At 43.1% G+C, this 21,630-nt stretch overlaps 1 protein-coding gene across 1 annotated transcript in view; it reads left to right on the top strand.

Moving 5' to 3' along the window:
* The first annotated feature begins 5,219 nt into the window (after window positions 1-5,219).
* Window positions 5,220-21,630, top strand: part of VPS50 (VPS50 subunit of EARP/GARPII complex) — a 106,950-nt gene continuing 90,539 nt past the window's right edge. The window contains exons 1-2 of the mRNA XM_062178890.1: window positions 5,220-5,372; window positions 13,654-13,722. Of these exons, the coding sequence (XP_062034874.1) occupies window positions 5,340-5,372; window positions 13,654-13,722 (102 nt within the window). The 5' untranslated portion in view covers window positions 5,220-5,339. The remainder of the gene's footprint in view (window positions 5,373-13,653; window positions 13,723-21,630) is intronic.

The raw sequence follows: 21,630 nt of genomic DNA, 5'->3' as shown, positions 1-21,630 counted from the left end.
GATCAGGCGAACTGCTTGCATAAATCAGTTTTTAGGCCCACTGAAGTTCAGTCATGATGGGAGAAGGGAGATTATTTCTCAAGCATAATTTAAGTCAAGAAAGAATGCTAGCCATTTTGAGGTCCAAGTTTGGAAACACTCTTTGTATCAAGGCTCCCAAATGGTCTAGAAAGGCTTCTTCAGGCAAAGAAAGTGAGTGACTACTGGGAAAGCTGCATCGTCTTCAGAGGTCGGTCACTGTATCATCTCTCCATGCTGTAGACAAAGGGCCAGGGCTCATCCCACACCCGGGTAAGAACCCCACCACACTGCCTCTGTCCTGTTTTAAATCTTGAACATATGTCTGTTGCATCTCTTATCTCATTAACCTTGATTTACTTTACTGTGTGTTCATTGTCCCTTTGAGCTCCTTGAATACAGAGAGCAGTCTTATTTACTTAGGGGTCCTTGGTGCGTAACTAGTACTTTTGTTAAGTTGTTCCCCCAGAAACAACTGCAGATGTTCTTCCATCCGTGCCTCCTGATTCTCAAGAAAGGCACAGAGGAGCAAGTGTTTGGCATAGCAGGGTAAGAAGCTGCTCGGGACTTCCATATCCTGTATCAGAGTGCCTGGGTTTGAGTTCCAGCTCTGCTCCTGATTCCAGATACCTGTACACACAACCTGGGAGGCAGCAGATGATGGCTCAAGCACTCGAGTCCTTACCATCCAGGTGAGAAATCTGGGTTGAATTTCCGACTCCTGGCTTTATGCTGGCCCAGCCCCTGCTGTTGTGGCAGTTTGGGGAGTGAACAAGTAGATGAGGGATCTTTTTCCATGTCTCTTTTTCTTTATGTTTCATAGCCTTTGAAATTAAATGAAAATGAATACATAAACTTGAAAATGCAAGTCAGTTAATATTGGATTGGACAAAATACAGTTTGGAAAGTAATATGGAGGTTATGAGGCTCCCCTAACACCATTTAGATCAATATTAATCACCAATTGCCTTTACTAAATTAACTCTTTCCAGTAATTTCAAACCCAGTGCTGCCTCATGATGAATTTTGTTGAATCCTTATCAAAACAAGAGAAATAAAGACAATATTTTTCCTAATTAAATGTTTGTAGGGGCCAGCATTGTGGCATAGTGGGTAAAGCTGCTGCCTGCGATGCTGATGTCCACATGGGAACTGTTTGAGTTCCAGCTGCTCCACTTGTGATCCAGCTCCCTGCTAATGTGCCTGGAAAAGCAGCAAAAGATGGCCCAAGTACTTGGAATCCTGCCACCCAGGAGGGAGACCTGGATGGAGATTCAGGCACCTGGCTTTGGCCTGGCCCAGCCCCAAGCCCCGGTCTTTGCAGCTATTTGGGGAGTGAATCAGCAGATGGCAGGTCGGTCTCTCTGTCTCTCTGTCTGTCTCTCTCTCCTTCCCTCCCTTTGTAACTTTGCCTTTAAATATAAACAAATCTTTTTTTTTTTTTTTTTTTTTTTTTACAGGCAGAGTGGACAGTGAGAGAGAGACAGAGAGAAAGGTCTTCCTTTGCCGTTGGTTCACCCTCCAATGGCCGCCGTGGCCAGTGCGCTGCGGCCGGTGCACCGTGCTGATTCGATGGCAGGAGCCAGGTGCTTCTCCTGGTCTCCCATGCGGGTGCAGGGCCCAAGTATTTGGGCCATCCTCCACTGCACTCCCGGGCCACAGCAGAGAGCTTGCCTGGAAGAGGGGCAACCGGGACAGAATCCGGTGCCCCGACTGGGACTAGAACCAGGTGTGCTGGCGCCGCAAGGCGGAGCATTAGCCTGTTGAGCCACAGCGCCGGCTAAACAAATCTTTTTTTTAAAAAAAATTTGCAATTTAAAGGGCTGTTTTAAATTCTGAGATTTTTTTCCTTTTGTTGTATTTTAAAATATCCCATTTTTCTGGACATGAGGTGATAGTAGTGCTGCATAGATAAATTAAATGCCATCATGAGTCATATGTGTGATCTTTCATGTCACAGCACACCTTAATCTACAGGGCACAGTCTTGGGAAAATGCTATTTCAATTGGCAGAACTAGTTCAACACGCCCTCTAGTGGTAGTTTGGTAGCTATAAACTTGTTATAAGTTTATAACCCAGGATGGATACACAGGAAGTCATAAAAACAATGTTTTAATTTAACTTCAACTGTTGTCAATTTTTACAACATTGTGAAAAATAGTTTGAAGCTTTTGTTTTATCATTAAGGAATTTCCCACCATCAATATCTTGCACGACACCAGTAACCCACTAGAAAGTTCTGTCCTACCATCACATTCAGAAAGAGAATGTGGCATTACTGTTTACTGATCTTAGTTATATTTACATGCAATCTGAGAAAGCTGATAATCTAACACAAACTAATGCATGTCGATTCAAGGAGTCACTGGGATAGCGTTTGTGTGTGTTGATCACATAGGATACACACACACACACACACACATTCTCCTGTGCAGGTCATGTAATCACATAGGGACACACACATGCTCCTGTTCAGGTGGTGGGTGTATGTGTGTTGGGGGGCATTTTTGTTATCTCTCATGTCACGTTGCATAGTTTACAGTCTATTTTAAATGTAAGTAACTGTAAGTATGCAGTAAATATGTGCTTCGTGAATTATAAACATACACATTCTTTAATCATGAGTGGGATGTGTGTCACAATGGTAGAAACAACTGGGAAGCAGATGTGAGGATAGGCCAAGGTCAACATAGAACAGAGGGGATGAACAGGAACTGGGGAGAGAAAGCATTTTCTTACTGTTGTAATTACGCAGATCCCAGGATGGCTTAGGGTTTTGAGGAAGAGTTGGCTGTCAGAAAAGGCCCTGGCATGCGCTTGTGCCCAGGCTGGGCTTCATTCCTTCATGGTTTGCCCTCCAGAAGCTGACATCGATCCAATAGTGCTGCTGACCATCTACACAGCAGTATCTTCCTTGCTGGGTGCCTCTCCAGCTCACCTTCAGCTCCTGTTCTGTCTTCTATTTCCACCTGATCAGGAAGTATAGTGACATCATCCTACAGAGACCACATCTCTCCATTCCTTTGATATTTATAGAATAATAATAAACATGTTGCTCAACAAAGCAGGATACCAGCTCCTATTTAAGCTCCTAGAGCATCTCTTGTTTGAGCCAGTAGAGATATGCCCTTTTCCTACTTTACTGCTCTTACCCAGAATGAGCTCTGATGCTCCCGCCTGCAAAACTGGGCGTGGTACTCCCTTTCCAAGTTATTTAGGGCTCTAGGTAGTTTCTGTTTTGTTTTTAGGTTTCTGTTTGTTTAGTTCAGCAAACAAAAATGCATCATGTATATAGCTCAGTTATTCTGTGTAGTGTTAGGGTAAGTTGAATTAGAAAATATAATTTAGTCAACAACAGTTGACTAACAGACGGAAAATACGAATAGGGTCAGTTTCTTTTTTTTGTTTTTTTTTTTTAATTAAACTTTTATTTAATGAATATAAATTTCCAAAGTACAGCTTATGGGTTACAATGGCTTCCCCCTTCCAAAATTTCCCTCCCACCCACAACCCTCCCCTTTCCCGCTCCCTCTCCCCTTCCAATCACATCATGATTCATTTTCAATTCTCTTTATATACAAAAGATCAGTTTAGTATATATTAGGTAACGATTTCAACAGTTTGCCCCCATATAGTAACACAAAGTGAAAAAAAATACTGTTGGAGTACTAGTTATAGCATTAAATAAGAGTGTACAGTACATTAAAGACAGAGGTCTTACATAATATATTTTTTTAAAAAAATTAATTTTCTATGCCATTTCCAATTTAACACCAGGTTTTTCCTTTTTTCATTTCCAATTATCTTTATATACAGAAGATCGATTCAGTATATAATTAGTAAAGATCTCATCAGTTTGTACCCACGCAGAAACACAAAGTGTAAAAATACTGTTTCAGTACTAGTTATAGCATCACTGCACATTAGACAACACATTAAGGACAGATCCCACATGGGATGTAAGTACACAGTGACTCCTGTTGCTGACTTAACAATTTGACACTCCTGTTCATGGCGTCAGTAATCTCCCTAGGCTCTAGTCATGAGTTGCCAGGGCTATGGAAGCCTTTAGGGTTCGCTGACTTTGATCTTATTCCGATAGGGTCATAGTCAAAGTGGAAGTTCTCTCCTCCCTTCAGAGAAAGGTACCTCCTTCTTTGATGGCCCTGTTCTTTCCACTGGGATCTCACTCACAGAGATCTTTCATTTAGGTCTTCTTCTTTTTTTCTTTTCCATGGTTTCTTGGCTTTCCATGCCTACAATACTCTCATGGGCTCTTCAGCCAGATCCAAATGCCTTAAGGGCTGATTCTGAGGCCAGAGTGTTGTTTAGGACGTCTGCCATTCTATGAGTCTGCTGTGTATCCCACTTCCCATGTTGGATCTTTCTCTCCCTTTTTGATTCTATCAGTTAGTATTAGCAGACACTTGTCTTGTTTGTGTGATCCCTTTGACTCTTAGACCTATCAGAGTGATCAATTGTGAACTGAAATTGATCACTTGGACTAGTGAGATGGCATTGGTACATGCCACCTTGATGGGATTGTATTGGAATCCCCAGGCACATTTCTAACTCCACCATTTGCGGCAAGTCTGATTGTGCATGTCCCAAATTGTACATCTCCTCCCTCTCTTTTTCCACTCTTAAATTTAACAGGGATCACCTTTCAGTTAAAATTTAAACACCTAAGAGTAATTGTGTGTTAATTACAGAGTTCAACCACTAGTACTAGAACAACAACAACAAAAACAACAACAAATACTAAAAAGGATAAAGTATTACATTGTACATCTAGAGTCAGGACAAGAGCTGATCAGTTCATTGTTTTTTATAGTGTCCATGAGCGCTCATCCTTGAGCCCCTGCACCTGCGCGGCAGGATCGCCTTCTCCCGGCCCGCCCCTTCCTCCGTCACACTTCTTGGGGGCATCGAGTCAGTGCGGTCTGAGTACTCGCTGCTCAGCGTTCCTGTCGTCCAATACCTGGTCACCTGTGCCTAGGTTTCTGCCTCGCCGAAGCAGAAATCTCAGTCCAGAGCGCAAGCACCGCCGTCAAGAACCGCGGTGCAAGCTTCCCCGAAGCGCCCGCCGCTTGGCTTGCCGGGAAATGGAGTACCTGGGCTGGCCTCTTCCGTATTTCGCTGCCGCCGACAGCAACCGGAAGACTACAGTTCCCAGCATGCCCATGGAGAGCAAGGATGACCAGGTCGGCTGCTCCACGTGACAACCCACTATGGCTTCCCAGTGTCTGGGCCGGCTGTCGAGTGGTTTGATGTGATTTGTGAGGTCTTTCCGGGAAAGTAGCTTCCTCACGATTTCGACATGCAAAAAATCAAGTCTCTTATGACCCGTCAGGTAAGTGTCGGCGGCTGAAGCCAAATCCTCCCTCATCTGGGTTGGGAGATGAGCCGAGATGTTCAGTCTCTGGGCCGCTGCGGGCAGAGACCTAAGTTAAAGGTGGTGGCAGGTGCCAAGGGAACAGGGGAGCCCTGGCACGCCCTGGAAACTTGCCTGGGCTTCCTAGATGGGAGCCCGACTCCTGCGGCTGCAGCCTTCCAGCAACTGCTTCAGACGAGGGCAAGGAGGCAGTCAGAGAGCATCCCTGGCTCCCTTCCTCCCGCTTTGGTCATCTCTTCAGGACGGCCCCAGCTCCCCTGCAGTGTCGCCTGCATCCGGACTGTGTGTCCGCTGCGAGCTGGTGGCCTGCGGAGAGAGGTGGGGGCAGGAATGGCCTCCTGGAACGAGTGAGAATAGCTGGAGATTCGGTAGCCTGAGATTTTGTGAAAGCCCCCAAACTTGCAGCTTAAGTTTCCTTCCAGGGCTGAAAGTGAGGCTAATAATTATTTTGCTTTGTTCTGTCTCTGATTTTATTCGGTTCCTTTATGAGCCATGAATAAACCAATGCATGTGAAAACTTTGGGAAATGCTACCCTAAAATTTTATCCTTGTCCAGGCAAAATGATGATATAACAAAAAAAACATAATCTAGGGTTTTAAATTAATGTGGCTTTGAAGAGTTTGGACAACATGGAGCATAGTCCTCTAGTGAAAGTTTCCCCCGTGCGGTTTTCTGTGGTTATTTAAAAGGGAATGCAAATTCCAAGTTAAATTCTTATTTATGAACTCAACTTGGGAGGTATTTAAGGATACAAATTGTGTACTTATGGTGGACAGTACACAAATAATTCTTACATGATTATTTTACTTGCATTAAATTGCATTTAGGTAATGCCATGAAAATAGAATTAATAAATCCCGTGCATAGTGACTTTTTTCAAAGTAAGTGATCAGTCACATTTGGCAGTCTCTCACCTTCGTTGAGCACTGGTGGTGTGCTTCCTAACGCTTCTTACTTGAGAACGAATTTGGGTCCCGCTTCATCCTGTGGTGGTTGTTTGGTCATGGGGAAGTTTAATACTGTATCTAAGCTTCTGTTTCCACATCTTTAAAATGGGAGTGATAACGTGTGCCTCATGGGATAGTATGGTAGTGATGTTTATATGATATAATGAAGTTAAAATGGTAAATAAAGGGGTTAACTGTGCCTGGGCATGACCAAGGAAGTGCTTGGTTATGGAGATCGCATTGGCTGTGTTGATGGTGGGAAAACAGGAAGAAGTAACAGGCTGTACCTGTCATTCAGGCAATAGATTCTTTCTTTTTTAATAAAGGTGCTTAACTCTTTTTTTTTAAAAGATATTTTAAATTTATTTGAGAGGTAGAGTTACAGACAGAGAGGGAGAAACAGAGAAAAAGGTCTTCCATCCATTCCCAAATGGCCACAAGCTGGGCCAATCTGAAGCTAGGTGCCAGGAGCTTCTTCCAGGTCTCCCAAGCGGGTGCAGGGCCCTAAGGACTTGGGCCACCTTCTACTGCTTTCCCAGGCCATAGCAGAGAGCTGGGTCAGAAGTGGAGCAGCTGGGACTCAAACTGGCACCCCGTCATGTAGTTCTTTGGGGCCTAGATTGTTACAGTTGTACAGTAGCTTTGGTTGTGCGTTTTTTTTTTTTAATAAGAGCTTTATTTGTAAAAGTGAGTAGGAGAGAAGAAACACAGAATTCCAAATGTCAGTAAAAAGTTGATGTCTCTTAAGTTTAATGGAATTGCTTTGGAAATGGTAGCTCTTAAGCCTCAGCCATTTGCTTATTGAACTTGAGGTTTAATTAGAATAGAAAAGAAATAACCAAAACAAAGCTCTGAAAAACATGTCAAAAGTTGGTATTATACTGTAAAAAGTGGGGTAAAGTTTGGAGTTTTATGTAAATTTTAAAAGTCATCCTAATAATGTTTGTGGCTTGCCTTCCACATACTTGATTATCTTCTGTGTATGGCTCATGAATCTGTGAGCTGTGAAAATAAGGTGCTGCCTAAGGGACTTTGTAGACTTTAATTAGTACTGTTTATTACTGGCTAAGTGTATAGTAGGACAAATAAATATACACAACATATTTCTTTTTTTTGAGGCTACTGAATGTGCTAATAATATATGTTAAGTTCATGTGTGGAAGTACGCAGCTAACATCTTGGAAGTTTAGGTTTTGGGGTGTTTCATTTGTCCATGGTCTTTGTTTACAAATGAGTGCTTTGTTGGCTCCGTTTCGATGGGATCTGTTGTCCGTCTTTCTCCATCACGCCAGCCTCTGTTCTTTCAGTCCAGTTAACAGATGTTTATTGAATACCATGTGCCAGGCACCCTTAGGAGTTTGGGACATGCAGCAGGGAACAGAACAGATGAGTGCTAAGGCAGACACGGCGACCAATGCTTTAGTGGCCAGCAGCATTAGGGGTCTGGGAGTTGTGGGCCGTTTAGGGTTAGTTATAATTACAGGCAGGGAGGCCATGGAAATCCTCACTGAGACGATAGAGCCTCTGAAGGTGAGGAAGTGGACCTGTGGATATCTGAGAAGGTGCGTTCCATGGAGGGAAACACAGGTTCAGAGGCCCTGGGGCCAGTGTGCGGAGAAGGTGGTAGGAGGTGAGGTGAGGCTGCTGGGCTTGGAGAAACTTGGAGGCTGTGACTTTCATTGTGGGTAAGATGCCCTGCAGAGGAGGGTTGTCATCTCACCTAGCGCTTCAGAAAGGCTGTTCTTACCTAAATCTTGAGAACAGACTGAAGAGGCAAAGAGCGGAAGCAGGGAGCCCAGTGAGGAATCTGTTGCAGTGATCCACGTGAGAGGCTGTGGGCCTTCCTTGGGGTGCCAGGGGTGGGAGTGTTGACAAGAGGATGGTGGTAGTAGTCAGTGGAGAGTTGCAGGCGTCCTTGGTGCATTGGATCTGGGCTGTGAGGGGAAGAGAAGCATTGAGGATGAGACCTCATATGGTTTCCTAGCTCCCACCATTGGAAGAATGGAATTGCGATTCATGGAGACAGATGAAACTGAGGGAGGAACAGAGAGAAGGAACGTGCTTTTGAACTGGTTAATTTGAAAGCCTTGTGGATGCTTAAGTAGAGAACTAAAGTGGATGGTTGGCCAATGAGCCTGAATTTATTGAGAGAAGTCCAGGGTACAGACTAAATCTGGGGAGTTACAAGTGCGTAGGTGGCATATAAGCTGGTCAGATCACCAGTGGAGTGAGTGTAGAAATACATGGAGTCCAAGGTTGGAGGTTTTGAGAATCTAGTGTTAGAAGATCAGGGAGGAGAAGTGGATCCAGCATAGCAGAATGAGGAGGAGCAGCCAGTGAGATCAGATGTCTCTGGCATTCCAAATGGCAAATAGCCGATGCTCAATCAATGTTTGGTGAATGAATGTTAGATAAAGAGAGCAACCAAGAACAATGGCTCTCAGAAGCCAGTGAAGAATTTAAAAGAGGAGAGAGTAATCAGCTCTGTGGAGTTGTTACAGATCAGCCCACTCGGGTGGGGAAGAGAATGAATGTGAACTGACTGCTGCAGGGGTCATGACGTTGGTGGGGGCAAAGCCCGACTAGGACGCGTTCAAAAGAATGTAGAAGCTGGCAAATTGGGAACTGACTGTAGACTCTAGAATTTTGCTAAAAAGAGAAGGAAACCAGTCATGACAGGTGCTCTTTTTGATTTGTTAAGACTTGGGTTGTTGAGACCAGTGTTGTAGCAAAGCGGGTTAAGCGGCCTTTGACACCCGGCATCCCATATAGGTTGTGGTTCAAGTCCTGGCTGCTCCATTTCCAATCCAGCTCCCTCTAATGGCCTAGGAAGAGCAGCAGAGGATGGGTCACCTGCCTGCACTCACATGGAGACCCGGATGAATCTCCTGCTCCTGCTTTTGGCCTGGCTCAGCCTTGGCCATTTGAGGAGTGAACCAGCAGATGGTAGATCTCTCTGTCTCATCCTCTTTCCATAACTCTACCTTTCAAATAAATAAGTAAGTAAGTAAATAAATAAATATTTTTAAAAAGACTTAGGTTGTTGGCTGCATAAATGGAAAATGAGGATTTGTAAACAGCTTCCACCTAATAATTTAGTCATTTCTTTGGTTGTTTACTCAGTTCCAGGAATTTTGGTAGTCTCCAGGTTATAGAGGAAAATAAGACTTGATTTTGCCCTTCCATTGGGACTTAAGGTCTGAGAAAGAAAGTGAGGTGTGTTTAAAATTGAAAGCTTCATGACTTTGAGGTTCTGTTATAGAGCATGTCTAGCTGTGTTTCCGAATTATTAGTGATCTGTGAGTCACCAGGGGTGCTTGTTAACATGCAAATTCTTGGTCCTGCTCCAGTAATACCTACTCCAGTAGTCTGAAATGTTAATCTAATTCAGGCAAAGAAATAACGTGCAAAGGTAGGTATTTTTTTATGAGGAATTTTGTTTATCTACTTATTTATCTGAAAAGCAGAGAGGGAGAGAAAGAGAACATGAGAGTGTGCAGCTATGCACTGGTTCACGCCCCGGGATTGGATTGGGTTGGGCCAGGGCAGAGCCAGGTGCCCAGAACGTAATCCAGGTGTATCCATGGTTGCCAGGAACCGAGTTTCTTGGGCCATCACTGCTTCTCACAGGGTCTGCCTTAGTGCGAAGCTGGAATCATAGCTGGGAACCAAACCGAAGCACTACCCTGTGGGATGTGGGTATCTTAACCAGCAGACCAAATGCCTGCTCCCTGAACTTTACATATGTTTAAACTGGGGACATTATCAAAACAAAAATAAAAAAGAAAATCAAATATAGACAATGAGTACAAGGCAAGCTTCAACTTAATAAAGACAGAGTAGTATAGCTTTGACCCTGGTTTTGTGCTTTAGAGAGATGAAGATAAAATAAAAATGCATATTTGGTAGTAGCAATCCATAAAACTGGGGCCGGCGCTGTGGTATAGAGGGTAAAGCTGCCGCCTGCAGTGCCAGCATCCTGTATAGGCGCCAGTTTGAGTCCCGGCTGCTCCACTTCTGATCCAGCTCTCTGCTGTGGCCTGGGAAAGCAGTGGATGATGGCCCAAGTCCTTGGGCCCCTGCACCCGTGTGGGAGACCCGGAAGAAGCTCCTGGCTTCTGGCTTCGGATCGGCACAGCTCCAGCCGTTGTGGCCAATTGAGGAGTGAACCAGCAGAGGGAAGACCTCTCTCTCTCTCTGCCTTTCCTTCTCTCTCTGTAATTCTGACTTTCAAGAAAATAAATAAATCTTTTTTTTTTAAAAGAAGTCCATAAAACTGATAAAAGTTTCAAGATCTATCATGCTAAAGTATAGTTGAATGTAAGATGCTTTGCTTTAAGATAGTTATGACATTTTAAATTTCTGTTTTGATAAAATAAAAACATTTCTTGTGGTCATTTTAATGTTACAGATAATGCTTAACTTGTAAAGAATGCTTGTGACAGGGCTGGCGCTGTGACGCAGAAGGCTAAGCCTCTGCCTGCAGTGCTGGCATCAAATGTGGGCACCAATTCCAGTCCCAGCTGCTCCACTTCCCATCCAGCTCCCTGGTAATGCGCCTGGGAAAGCTGGGGAAGATGGCCCAAGTCCTTGGGCTCCTGCACCCATGTGGGAGACCTGGAAGACGCTCCTGACTTTGGCCTGGCCCAGCTCTGGCCGATGTGGCCATTTGAGGAGTGAACCAATGGATGGAAGATCTCTCTCTTTCTCTCTATTTCTGCCTTTCAAATAAATAAATAAATAAATAATAATAAAAAGAATGCCTGAGACACCATTTTTAGCTCCCCTTATACATTATCTCTTTTGCTTCTTGTAATAGCCTGTGAGGTACCACTTTCTGAGAACATAATACCTAGTTTGGATAAGAACGTTGTTAAGGACTACAGCAAGAGTCGGGGTAAAACTCAGGCGATCTGCGCCAGTGCGCATCCTGCAGTCACTCCACTCCTCCACTTCCTAACATGGTGGGGGGTGGGGGTTCCGAGTTTTCCTACTTGGTTTGGCATATTTGGCAGATAGTTGCTGCATGAATGCGTTGTGTCCGACCTGGAGGTAGGACCTTTGTCTAGTTGTCGGCATAGATTACATTTATCTTTCAGTTATTGGTGTAGGAAATAGATTAGACATGGTGTCTTCTCCAAGGATTTCTGTTGGATTAGCCAAATCCGCACTTTTATGAATATTTAAGAGGAGTAGCAGTTAGACTTAACAAAAGATATTCTAAGGTGGTCATGATTCTCAGTCAGATTAGAAAGACCTTCCGAGGTATGAGAAAGTTACATAACCCAGTTGTCTTCTTTACGACTACACTAGGGATGCCGGTCCCTCACGATCCCTCTTGGTGACAGAGGCAGACAAGGTAACCTTGTTTCCCTGGTCCACTCACCATAGGGCGTATTAACGCTCAGAAGGCCTTTCTTTTTCAGGCAAGCATTCCTGGAAACTTCATTTTGTAGTCACTTGCATGTCCCCATGGGAACAATGTGCTAATTAGTTAGAGATTGGAGCCTGGCAACTGCCTCCACCTAATAATTTAGTCATTTCTTTGGTTGTTTACTCAGTTCCAGGAATTTTGGTAGTCTCCAGGTTATAGAGGAAAATAAGACTTGATTTTGCCCTTCCATTGGGACTTAAGGTCTGAGAAAGAAAGTGAGGTGTGTTTAAAATTGAAAGCTTCATGACTTTGAGGTTCTGTTATAGAGCATGTCTAGCTGTGTTTCCGAATTATTAGTGATCTGTGAGTCACCAGGGGTGCTTGTTAACATGCAAATTCTTGGTCCTGCTCCAGTAATACCTATTCAATAGCTATGTGTACGGCCCACGAATCTTATTTTTTAAAGTTCCCTGGAGACATGGGTGGAAATGGCTCATGGGCTATGAGAAATATGGTGCCCTTTGCAGCCGGCTTTGTGGAGCAGATGATTCTGAAGGCGCATGTTCGTTTCTCATCTGAGTGATGAATGTGCATGAGAAAGAGAGGTGGGGGAGAGAAGGCGCATAAGTTAGATCTTCTGGGAGTTTGGAGGATTTGGGTGAGGCAGAGTACTTTGTCATAGAAAATTATAGATATGACTGGTGGCCTTTTACATTAGTGAAGGTGAAACACATCTCTGTAATTTAACAGTAAGCAAGTTCAACTCCACATCTTGAAAGATCACCATAAAGCAGCCCATGCATTTTATTTTACTGAACACCCCAGAGGGCCAGAATACAGCAAAAGGATACCTTGATTATATCATGCATCCTCAAATTCATGGAGTGGATAATTTTGCCAAAGGATTAATATTACAGGGACCTTTGATGTTTTTAAAATATTTTTTATTTATTTATTTATGTGAATGATGAATGCTCCTGTTCATCATTCCTCCCCAAACACCTGCAGTGGGTGGGTTTGGACAAAATGGGAGCAGCAGACTCAACTCGGGTCTCCCAGACGGTGCCAGGAACTCAGTTGCTTGGACCATTTACCTGCCGCCTCCAGGGTCTGCATTGGTGGGAAGCTGGAGTCTGGAGTTGGAGCCAAGACTCAAACCCAGGCACCTGCTGTGCCATGTGGGCTCTTAATCCCTAGGCTAACATCTGCCCCCAGGCGTTTGTTTTGGATAGCCTGTTTTTTAAAAGGCACTCTTTAAATTACCTCTTCTTTCTCTCTGAATAATTTCCCCTGGTACAAATGAGGCTTTCACGGTCCTTCAGTTGATTTGAAATGAGAAAGTACAGGGTTCTAAAGAGCTAAAGAATCCATAGAAAGCAGCAAGAGGTGCGATGTAAACCTTCATATTACAGCATGGACTGGATACGTTGGTGAGGAATAGTCACGTAAAACAAAGGGACTATTTAAATATTCAGTAAGCACTTAGCATTACTTATGAATCTTCGATTAATGCAGTTGGCAAATATAGTGCATCCGTGAATCATGATACTATTGCTAGGGCCTTTTCCCCAGCCGAATTTGGTAATTATTACAAGGTAGCACTTTTATAGAATGCTTTGTTACCTGCTTCTTTGCTTTGGGGATTTTAAAATCATGGTTGTGTTGGACTTCCTGCATTAATTCTGAATGGGCCATGTAATACACCTTTGTTTTAAAAATGCTAAAAGTATAACCTTATGTGATTTAATAATGATATCCTATTTATTAAACAATAATTATTTTTAGAGTATATGTTCGTATATCTTACAGCAGAGAAATTTCTGTTTTTAAAGAAAAAAAAACCCCACTTAGATGTGTCTGTCCTGTGACAGTTCTTCAGTGCAATTGCAATTCTTTTTCTCTTGTTATCTTTTTAAGGGTCTGAAAAGCCCTCCAGAGAGCCTCAGCGACCTCGGCGCCATCGAGAACCTCCGGGTCCCGGGAAAGGTATGGATTCAGGCTGGAGAACGTGGCTTTTCTCTTCCTGAGGAGCCTCGCTGCCTCTGCCGACAGCGATCCAGAGAGGCTTTTCTTCCCGCGGCAGATGCTTGCTGTGGCAAGCCCAGGAGTTCTTAGGGCAGTGGGGAAATGGGGTCTTCTGCTTTCGTTACACCTTGGCATGCAGGGTGACTCATTGGAGCAAAGCTGAAAATGCACAGTTGATAAATTTGGAGTTTATTCTATCACATTCTTAGCTAGAAAGCAGCCCTAGACCCCCCCCCCCCACACACACACACAATTTTTGTGCTATAATTTGATAATTTACCACTAGTGTTTTAGACTGTGTCAGGCTTAGCCAGAAATGATGTTTTGGGCAGAGGTTTTTGAATCAGCAACTAAAACATAACCTATTCTAAATTGTAGATATTTTGATATTTTAGATTTTAATTTGTTGACACTCATGTGAACTTGTCGGGTTACAAATGGAATAAATGTGATTTCAGAGCCGGCAGGCTTCCTTCAGGTGGTCCGTTAGCTGCCACCCAGTCCTTGCTGCTCCACTGCCGCCACCAGGAGCTGTATGGGGCAAGGAGCTGGTCCATCACGCCCAGAGCTGCACCTCTGATTGTAGGGATCACATTGGCTAGTCCTGTTTGTTTTCTGGGTCTGGCGTTTTGAAATATAAGCTCCGATTCTCTTGATGAGCAGCCTAAGGCCACTCCTGGCCCCGCCTTAGCTCAGGTCAGTGCTTCGGAGGGTGATTTCCTGCATTTTGAGGAGCTTTACCCCATAATGTGAATTTCTCTTTCACTGCTTAGCCTGTATGTTAGCTTAGACCCAAACATTCTCCCTAAATATAGTGAAATGCTAACCATGCCTTTTGCATAAAATGATTTGGACAAAAATTTAAAAGAGACATATACCATATAGTTGTTAGTGAAGATTATTGGGTATGATAAAATTTTGGGAAGTAAGAATCCTAAATCTTAATTGACAAGTAAGTCTCTTTATTTCCTTGATGTAAAAAAGATTATCATACATTATGAATATGCCTTGAATTAGACTGTATTACATGTTTCAGAATCAGTGTCAAGTTGATGAGTGAGCCTTTATGAAAAAAATACTTGAGTGCCTTAATAAGAACGTTCTGTTGTCTTTAAACCCTGAGCCTTGATCTTTTCCCAGTAGTGCTAGGAAGGGAGTTTCTGACCTCACTACAGTTTTCTACATGACCCTCCACCCCCCGTACCATCAGTGACCTGTACCGTGTGCAGATACCTGGGTGCAGTGTCCAGTTGGGATCGCAGTCAGCAGTGAAAACAGTTGAGGTGAGATGAAGTCGGGGCGTTGATTTCTCAGGCACAGAGTAGAAAGCCAAGTTAGCGAGGCTGGCAAATCATTCATGGCTCCTAGTGCTGGACGCCGGCGCTTAGCCTTACACCAAGAGAGCTGGCAGGCTCCTCGCCCCTGTTTGCTCTCTGTGCACCGCTGCCGGGAGCAGCGCCTCTGCCTTCTCTTGCAGTGGTTTGGAGAACACAGGAGTTGCTGGGCCCAGAGCTGTAACACCCCCTTCAGCACATGGGTTTGATGTGGGAGAAGTTTGCCGTCAGTACTGAGATCAAGAGTTAAGCAATTCCTTACGTGGTGTAGCTTGGCATAACTTTAATGCTAAGTGTGTTTTTCACAGTTTTAGATGTGACTTTATGCTTCTCTCATTGACATGTTTTAGATTATTTAATTTTATATAATCATATTTTTGAGAAGTTGTAACTAGTTCTTGATGGCTTGTAATTTGATATTTGCAAAAAATGATTCTCATTCAAATTTTCAAAGTATTAAAAGCATTTCAACAAAATGGAAAATAATAATTTAAAATGACCTTTTCCTTTACTATAAAATTAAGATACTTTGAACTGAAAACATAAGCAGCAGAAAAGTACTTTAAAAATTATGAAATTACCAATGCAGTCAAGGTTAACTTTGCCTTCTGATGTTTTCTCTATGCATATTCAGCAACACATTTCGTGAGCATCTGCTATATGCTACACACTCTGCAGGGACTGGCAGTACAGCAGTGAGAAGACAAAAGTCTTTCCCAAAAGGCACGACTTCCCTGTGGTCAGGGAGCTTACTTCCATTCTTGTTGCTTAAGTGTGCTGTAAAGTTGGATTAAATCAGTGCCATACCTTTTATAAGATTTTTCTATAAATTGTTTGAAATGTTCTTTGTAGTTGTAACTCACCAGAATTCCACTAGATGGCACTGAAAGCCTGAAGAAAAATAGAGTTGGGTTGAAAGCTGTTGTATAGAAAACACACACAGAAAGTGATGAAGCGGCTACCTTTGATGGATTATTATTGTTGTTCTAGGGAGATTTTAAGAAAATCTGCCATTTCCCCACATAATCAGACATCTGGCAATTCATTATAAACTTATGTGGAATATGGTTTTAGGGTAACTGTAGTTTGAAATAGATTTTGAATAGCTCAAAAACTGTTTCTAGCTCAGTGATTTATGACTTTATAATACTGATTGAATATTGAAAACTTAATAATTTGTTCTTCCTTTTGGCTTTGTGTAGATTTTAGGGGCTGGCAGGTTTTATTTATTTATTTTTCCAGTCAACTAGACCCTTGATGTCATATTAGCTTTGATAAGATTATGGCTTTTGTTGTTAGAATTTTGATTTTTTCATGTTGACTGATGAAGAAAATGCAGATGTGCTGGAAGTCTTTGATGTGAGTCGTTGTGGCAAAGCTAAATCCTAAATTCAGGCCACAATTTCTTTTTCTCCTACCCCCTGATTGGCACACAGAAAATGCACTTTGCTTTCTAGGTTTGTGACTGGGTTTCCAGCATGAGCTCTTGTCTGATAAGCTAATTACAGAAAGAATTGGTTTGCATTTCGTTTTTAAATCCTGTACATTTTCTGTAAGGTATTTAAACCTGACCTATGAAGTGAAGATTTCGCCATTTCTCAAGATTGTGAAGTTCCAAGCTGTTCTGTGGGTTTAAGAATTAGGCTAAGTTATTTTCACAATTCAAGAGCATATTGAGTTTGTTGGTGGGGGAACTGTTAAGCTGTCATAGCTAACATTTTGCAGTTATAAAAGATTTATTTTTTTGAAAGGCAGAGTGACAGAGGGGTAGGCAGGGCGTGTGTGTGTGGGGGGAAGAGAAACAAAGAGATAGGTAGATAGAGATCTTCTATTCACTGTTTTACTTCCCAAATGGCTATAACAGCCAGGAAGGACCAGACCCAAGTCAGGAGCCAGGACCTCCATTCGGATTTCCCACATGGATGGCAGGGTCCCAAGGACTTAGGTCATCTTCTGCTGCCTTGCCAGTTATCCGGAAGCCAGATTAGAGAGTGGAGCAGCTTGAGCTGTTTCTGATACCTGATGCTGGTGTCCAAGTGGCAGCCACAGTGAGGGCCCCTGAAGTTGAGTTGATGTTTTTAATTAGCATGGTATTTTGGATCATTTGAGAGCAGTGGATAAATGCAAAATTTGTAGTTTTTGTATTCCCTCCTAAACCTGAATTCATCCCCTGAGGAGATAAACTCTTATGTGGGAAATTGCTTTGTAAAGTTATAGCTTTTTGGAAGCTGTAAATATACGAGAAATATTTGATAACATCTTACAGTTGAAAGCCCAGATTGTTTTATAGACTTGAAACCCCAGTTCTCATAAAACCGTTTTGTTGTTATGTTGAGAGGGAAAATGCCTTGGCTAAATGATCGCTTCAATGATGATTGCTTTTCTTCATTTTTTATAAAGTTACACTTATGATGTACATTTTCCCACACGTATTCACCTGGCTTTGTCTCAGAGATGATCAAAATAGAGCACAGATGAGGAAGTGGGATGTGTTACGACTGCTGGAGAAAACAGCCCCTGAAATACTGACAACAAATACTTGTTTGTTGTCTGCTACCTTGCTGAAATCATCCTGCTTGGTTTGTTATGTTAAGAAAATATTGAACAGTAATGCTGATTGTTGATAGAGCATCCGGCAAAATGCCAGGAGCTAAGACGCTTTATTTTTGGGAAGGGACAAGTTTGGTTCTGATTAGTTGGATTTGTAAAGGTCTCAGTAGAATTTTAGTGTCTGGGCCATGCATTTTTCTGCCACCCTTAAGCTCTCCACCTGTTGTGCCCGTGCCTTTCCCTGTGCTCTGCCTCCTACTGGTGACTGCTTCCCCAGGGTCTTAGGTTGGAAGTTCTACCAGTTCTCATCTCCTCCAGATCTGTTCCCTTTTCCCTGGAGGGGACGGCCCCATTCCTCCCTGCTTCCTTGCCTCTGTCCCAGCCCTCTGAGTGCAGCAGCTCTGTGAGGGAGGAGCTGTGTTATTCACCCCTGTTCCCCTGTGGCCTACTGTGCAGTCTTTACACATGAGAATTTTAACAATGACTTAGTAATTGGAATTGTTAGGTAGGAAGTCAGTTATGAGCTTATGTGTGTGTGACAGGCCTAAACAGAAGACATCTATATGCATCTGCCTCTCAAAGTCATCCTAACAATGTTTCTGGGGAAGCCCAGATTTCGCATCCTGCCTGCCCTGCCCCCTTTTACCTGATAACCTGCCAGGTGGAGGCCCTCACCCCTCCTGCTTCCTGCCTGATAAATCTTCCACAATCTCCCAGGTGCAGCCCAGTATCTGCATCTCAAACACCCTGCTCCCTTCCTCAGGTCTGATAACATTTGCATCCATAAAGTCCTTTGTTTCAGACCTTCAAGAGAAGTTTTTCTATTTACATCCAAAAAGCCCTTTGTTCCAAGAGGAGCAGAGGTGGGGAAGCAAGACCCATCTCCTTAAAACCCCCAGCCTCAACTGGACTGCGCGCTCAGCTCTCTGCATCTTTGTTGAGTTGCCCGCCTGGCCTGGCCTGGCCTGGCCAGGTGTACTCTCCACTCACCCATGCAGCCCCCCCCTCCCCCAGTCTGAGGGACTGGGCACTCTCTCTCAGGTCCTGTCTGGAGAGGTGCCCATCCGTCCTTACAGATGTTCCTTCTTAATAAACCTTGCTATTTTACCTCCCACTACTCTCTGTCTCACGCCTGAATTCTTTCTTGCGCGAAGACAAGAACCCTGCAATTTCTCCGGTAACAGGTTTAACCCGCTGCACCCCAGCACCAGCCCCTAAATTGCACATTTTATGATGTCAGAGTTTCAAGTGGCAGTTTTTCCTCTCCAGTTTTGCCATTTAATTTTTTTGTAGGGAATCTTTTTAATTTTGTTTATCTAAGATTTTGCCTCCCACCCATTTATTGGCCCTCCAAGCAGGTTCTCTTTTAGCTGAAATCCTGTGCATTTTTGTGCATTTTTAATCCTAAGAAATTGGTTTATATTATGGTAAAATTATGGAGTAATTGTGTTGGAGTATGCAGAATAGCTGCTTGTGTTTACTTTTCTGGCTCCCACACATAAAGTAAGCCCAAATCATTTAGCATCTATTGTTACTTCTAGTGGGAAGAAAAACCTGTCATTAGCAATTGGTGGGAAGTTTTGACTATCAAAAGGAGAACATATTGCCTTTTCCTTTTTTTCTGTGTTATTTCCCTTTCTGAATGGTAGGGGGGTATGAATTGTTTGGTTTGGCCTGTGATTATGAGCTCCAGGGTGCTTGGTGCAGGGAGCCTGCAGGTGGACTGGGAGTAAGCAGGTCTGTGGTCTCAAGAAGCTGGCACTGGGCTGAGTGCCCACGTGCATGGCTGCCAGGCACCACGGGAAGTGTGAGCGGGAAGCAGTCTTGTGACTGCAAGCGCCTGGGACTGCAGAGGGCACAGCCATTGGATTCTCTTCAGCGTGCGGTTGTCTGCATAACTTCACTTGTCCGTTATCACATGGGAGCCACCAAAGTGGCTGAAAGGAAGAGGGTATTTTGTAGGGATGTGATGTTATCTGGGGCCATTGTTTTGGGTTGGATTCTTCTTCATATGCTACTTTTTTTTTTTCTTTTCTCAGTGTATCCCTCTTTAGTTCAGGTTTTCTACTCTGGAGTATCAAGTGTTCCGGGTCAGTTCTTTCAAGTCATGTGGGTCTGTGTGCAGCCTATGGTGTTGATTGCACACTTCTCTAGGAGGGGCTGGCATCTGACCTCTTATGTCCATGCACACACACTGTGCCCTTCTCATGGGTCCATCATTCATCACCGCATACCTGTGAGGGGTTTATAAATGCATTATGGTTCTCCTTCACATTCTTAATAACTTTGGATATTTGTTTCATTGTTATTTTGAGAGAGGGAAAATATGTCTATGTATCCTTTACAGGTGAAAAACACTAGGCATGAAGAAACTAACTTGCCCAAGGGAGATTCTGAGCTGCAGCTAAAACCTGGTGTCTTTACTTTCATATCAATCTGTAGGTCCTATACAGACAACCTTAGTATATTAGGTGCCATTGGCATGTATTCATTTAAGTACTTGATTATTGCCGTCTATTTGAATTTTTGGCTTGATTATATGTACCTGATATTTTTCAATCTTAGCAATTTTTTAAAGATACACACACACATGAATGAGACCGACTGCATGTATTTGCTCCTGGTGCTGCAGAATTCCTAGCGAGGCCATTCTGCCACATCCTCTCTCCAGGCCCTTGTTTCCTCCCTCAACATAAGACATTTGAGTCTTTAATGTGCTATACACTGTTATTTAATGCTATAACTAGTACTCCAACAGTATTTTTTCACTTTGTGTTGCTATGTAGGGGCAAACTGTTGAAATCTTTACTTAATATATACTAAACTGATCTTCTGTATATAAAGGGAATTGAAAATGAATCTTGATGTGAATGGAAGGGGAGAGGGAACGGGAAAGGGGAGGGTTGTGGGTGGGAGGGAAGCTATGGGGGGGGGGAAGCCATTGTAATCCATCAGCTGTACTTTGGAAATTTATATTCACTAAATAAAAGTTATAAAAAAAAATAAGACATTTGAGTGAATGAAAGCCGGTGTTTTAAATGCTTAACATTCTGACCTCTTACATGCCTGGGCTCACTGTGCTGCCACATCCCACTGGATGCATACCTGTTGAGAGGCTAGTTGGGAACCTTCCTCCCACAGGTGGCATGGGTCGAGCCTAGGTGGATTCCTGGCATCACTGTCCAGAGTGCCACATGAATTAGTGTGTTGTGTGTTGTGGGCACACCCTCATAGGAGCATTACTCACTCTGTTAGCATGTGGGGTTTCTGACTGCATTCATAGAATCTCATCACTTGCTCTATCAGTGATGGCTGTGCTTTTAACCTTTATTTTTTTGTGAGTGTGTTTTATAAGAGGTTTCTCCTTTCTCATGCATATTTGATTATGCAGGTTTGATTTTTTTATATGACTTCACCTTCTCTTTAAAATTTATTGGAAGTTTACATTTAAACAGTTCACCTTCTGAGCTTATGACTTATTGTTCTAATATTTTCTTTGAGCTTGAGCCTACTCATAAGGGCAATTTTATAGTTAATAATTTTATAAATATGTAATATTAAACTCTAAAAGATGTCCAAGTCAACCCTTTTTTAATTTTTAAAAATTGTTTACTTATTTGACAGGTAGACAAAGAGAGTGAAGGTGAGAGTATGTGTGTGTGTATGTAGTGGGGGAGTGGAGACTGACGGATATCCAGATGCCCACAATGGCAGGGACTGAGCCAGGCTGAAGCCAGAGGCCTGGAACTCAGTCCAGGTCTCCTGTGTGGGTAGAGGGACCCAAGTACTTGAGCCGTCACCTGTTACCTCCCAGGGTACACATTAGCAAGAAGCTGGAATTCATAGTGGAGCCAAGACTTGAACCAAGGCACTCGGATAGCAGATGCAGACATCTCAACGGATGTCTTAACTGCTACATCAAGTGTGTGCTACAAACTAGCTCTTTTTATAAATTAAAGGAAAATGTGCTGTAATAAAGTATTTT

Source organism: Lepus europaeus, chromosome 20, assembly GCF_033115175.1.
Source record: "Lepus europaeus isolate LE1 chromosome 20, mLepTim1.pri, whole genome shotgun sequence".
Lineage (NCBI taxonomy): Eukaryota > Metazoa > Chordata > Mammalia > Lagomorpha > Leporidae > Lepus > Lepus europaeus.
The sequence above is the reverse complement of the archived record's forward strand: the minus strand, read 5'-3'. Positions and strand labels throughout refer to the sequence as shown.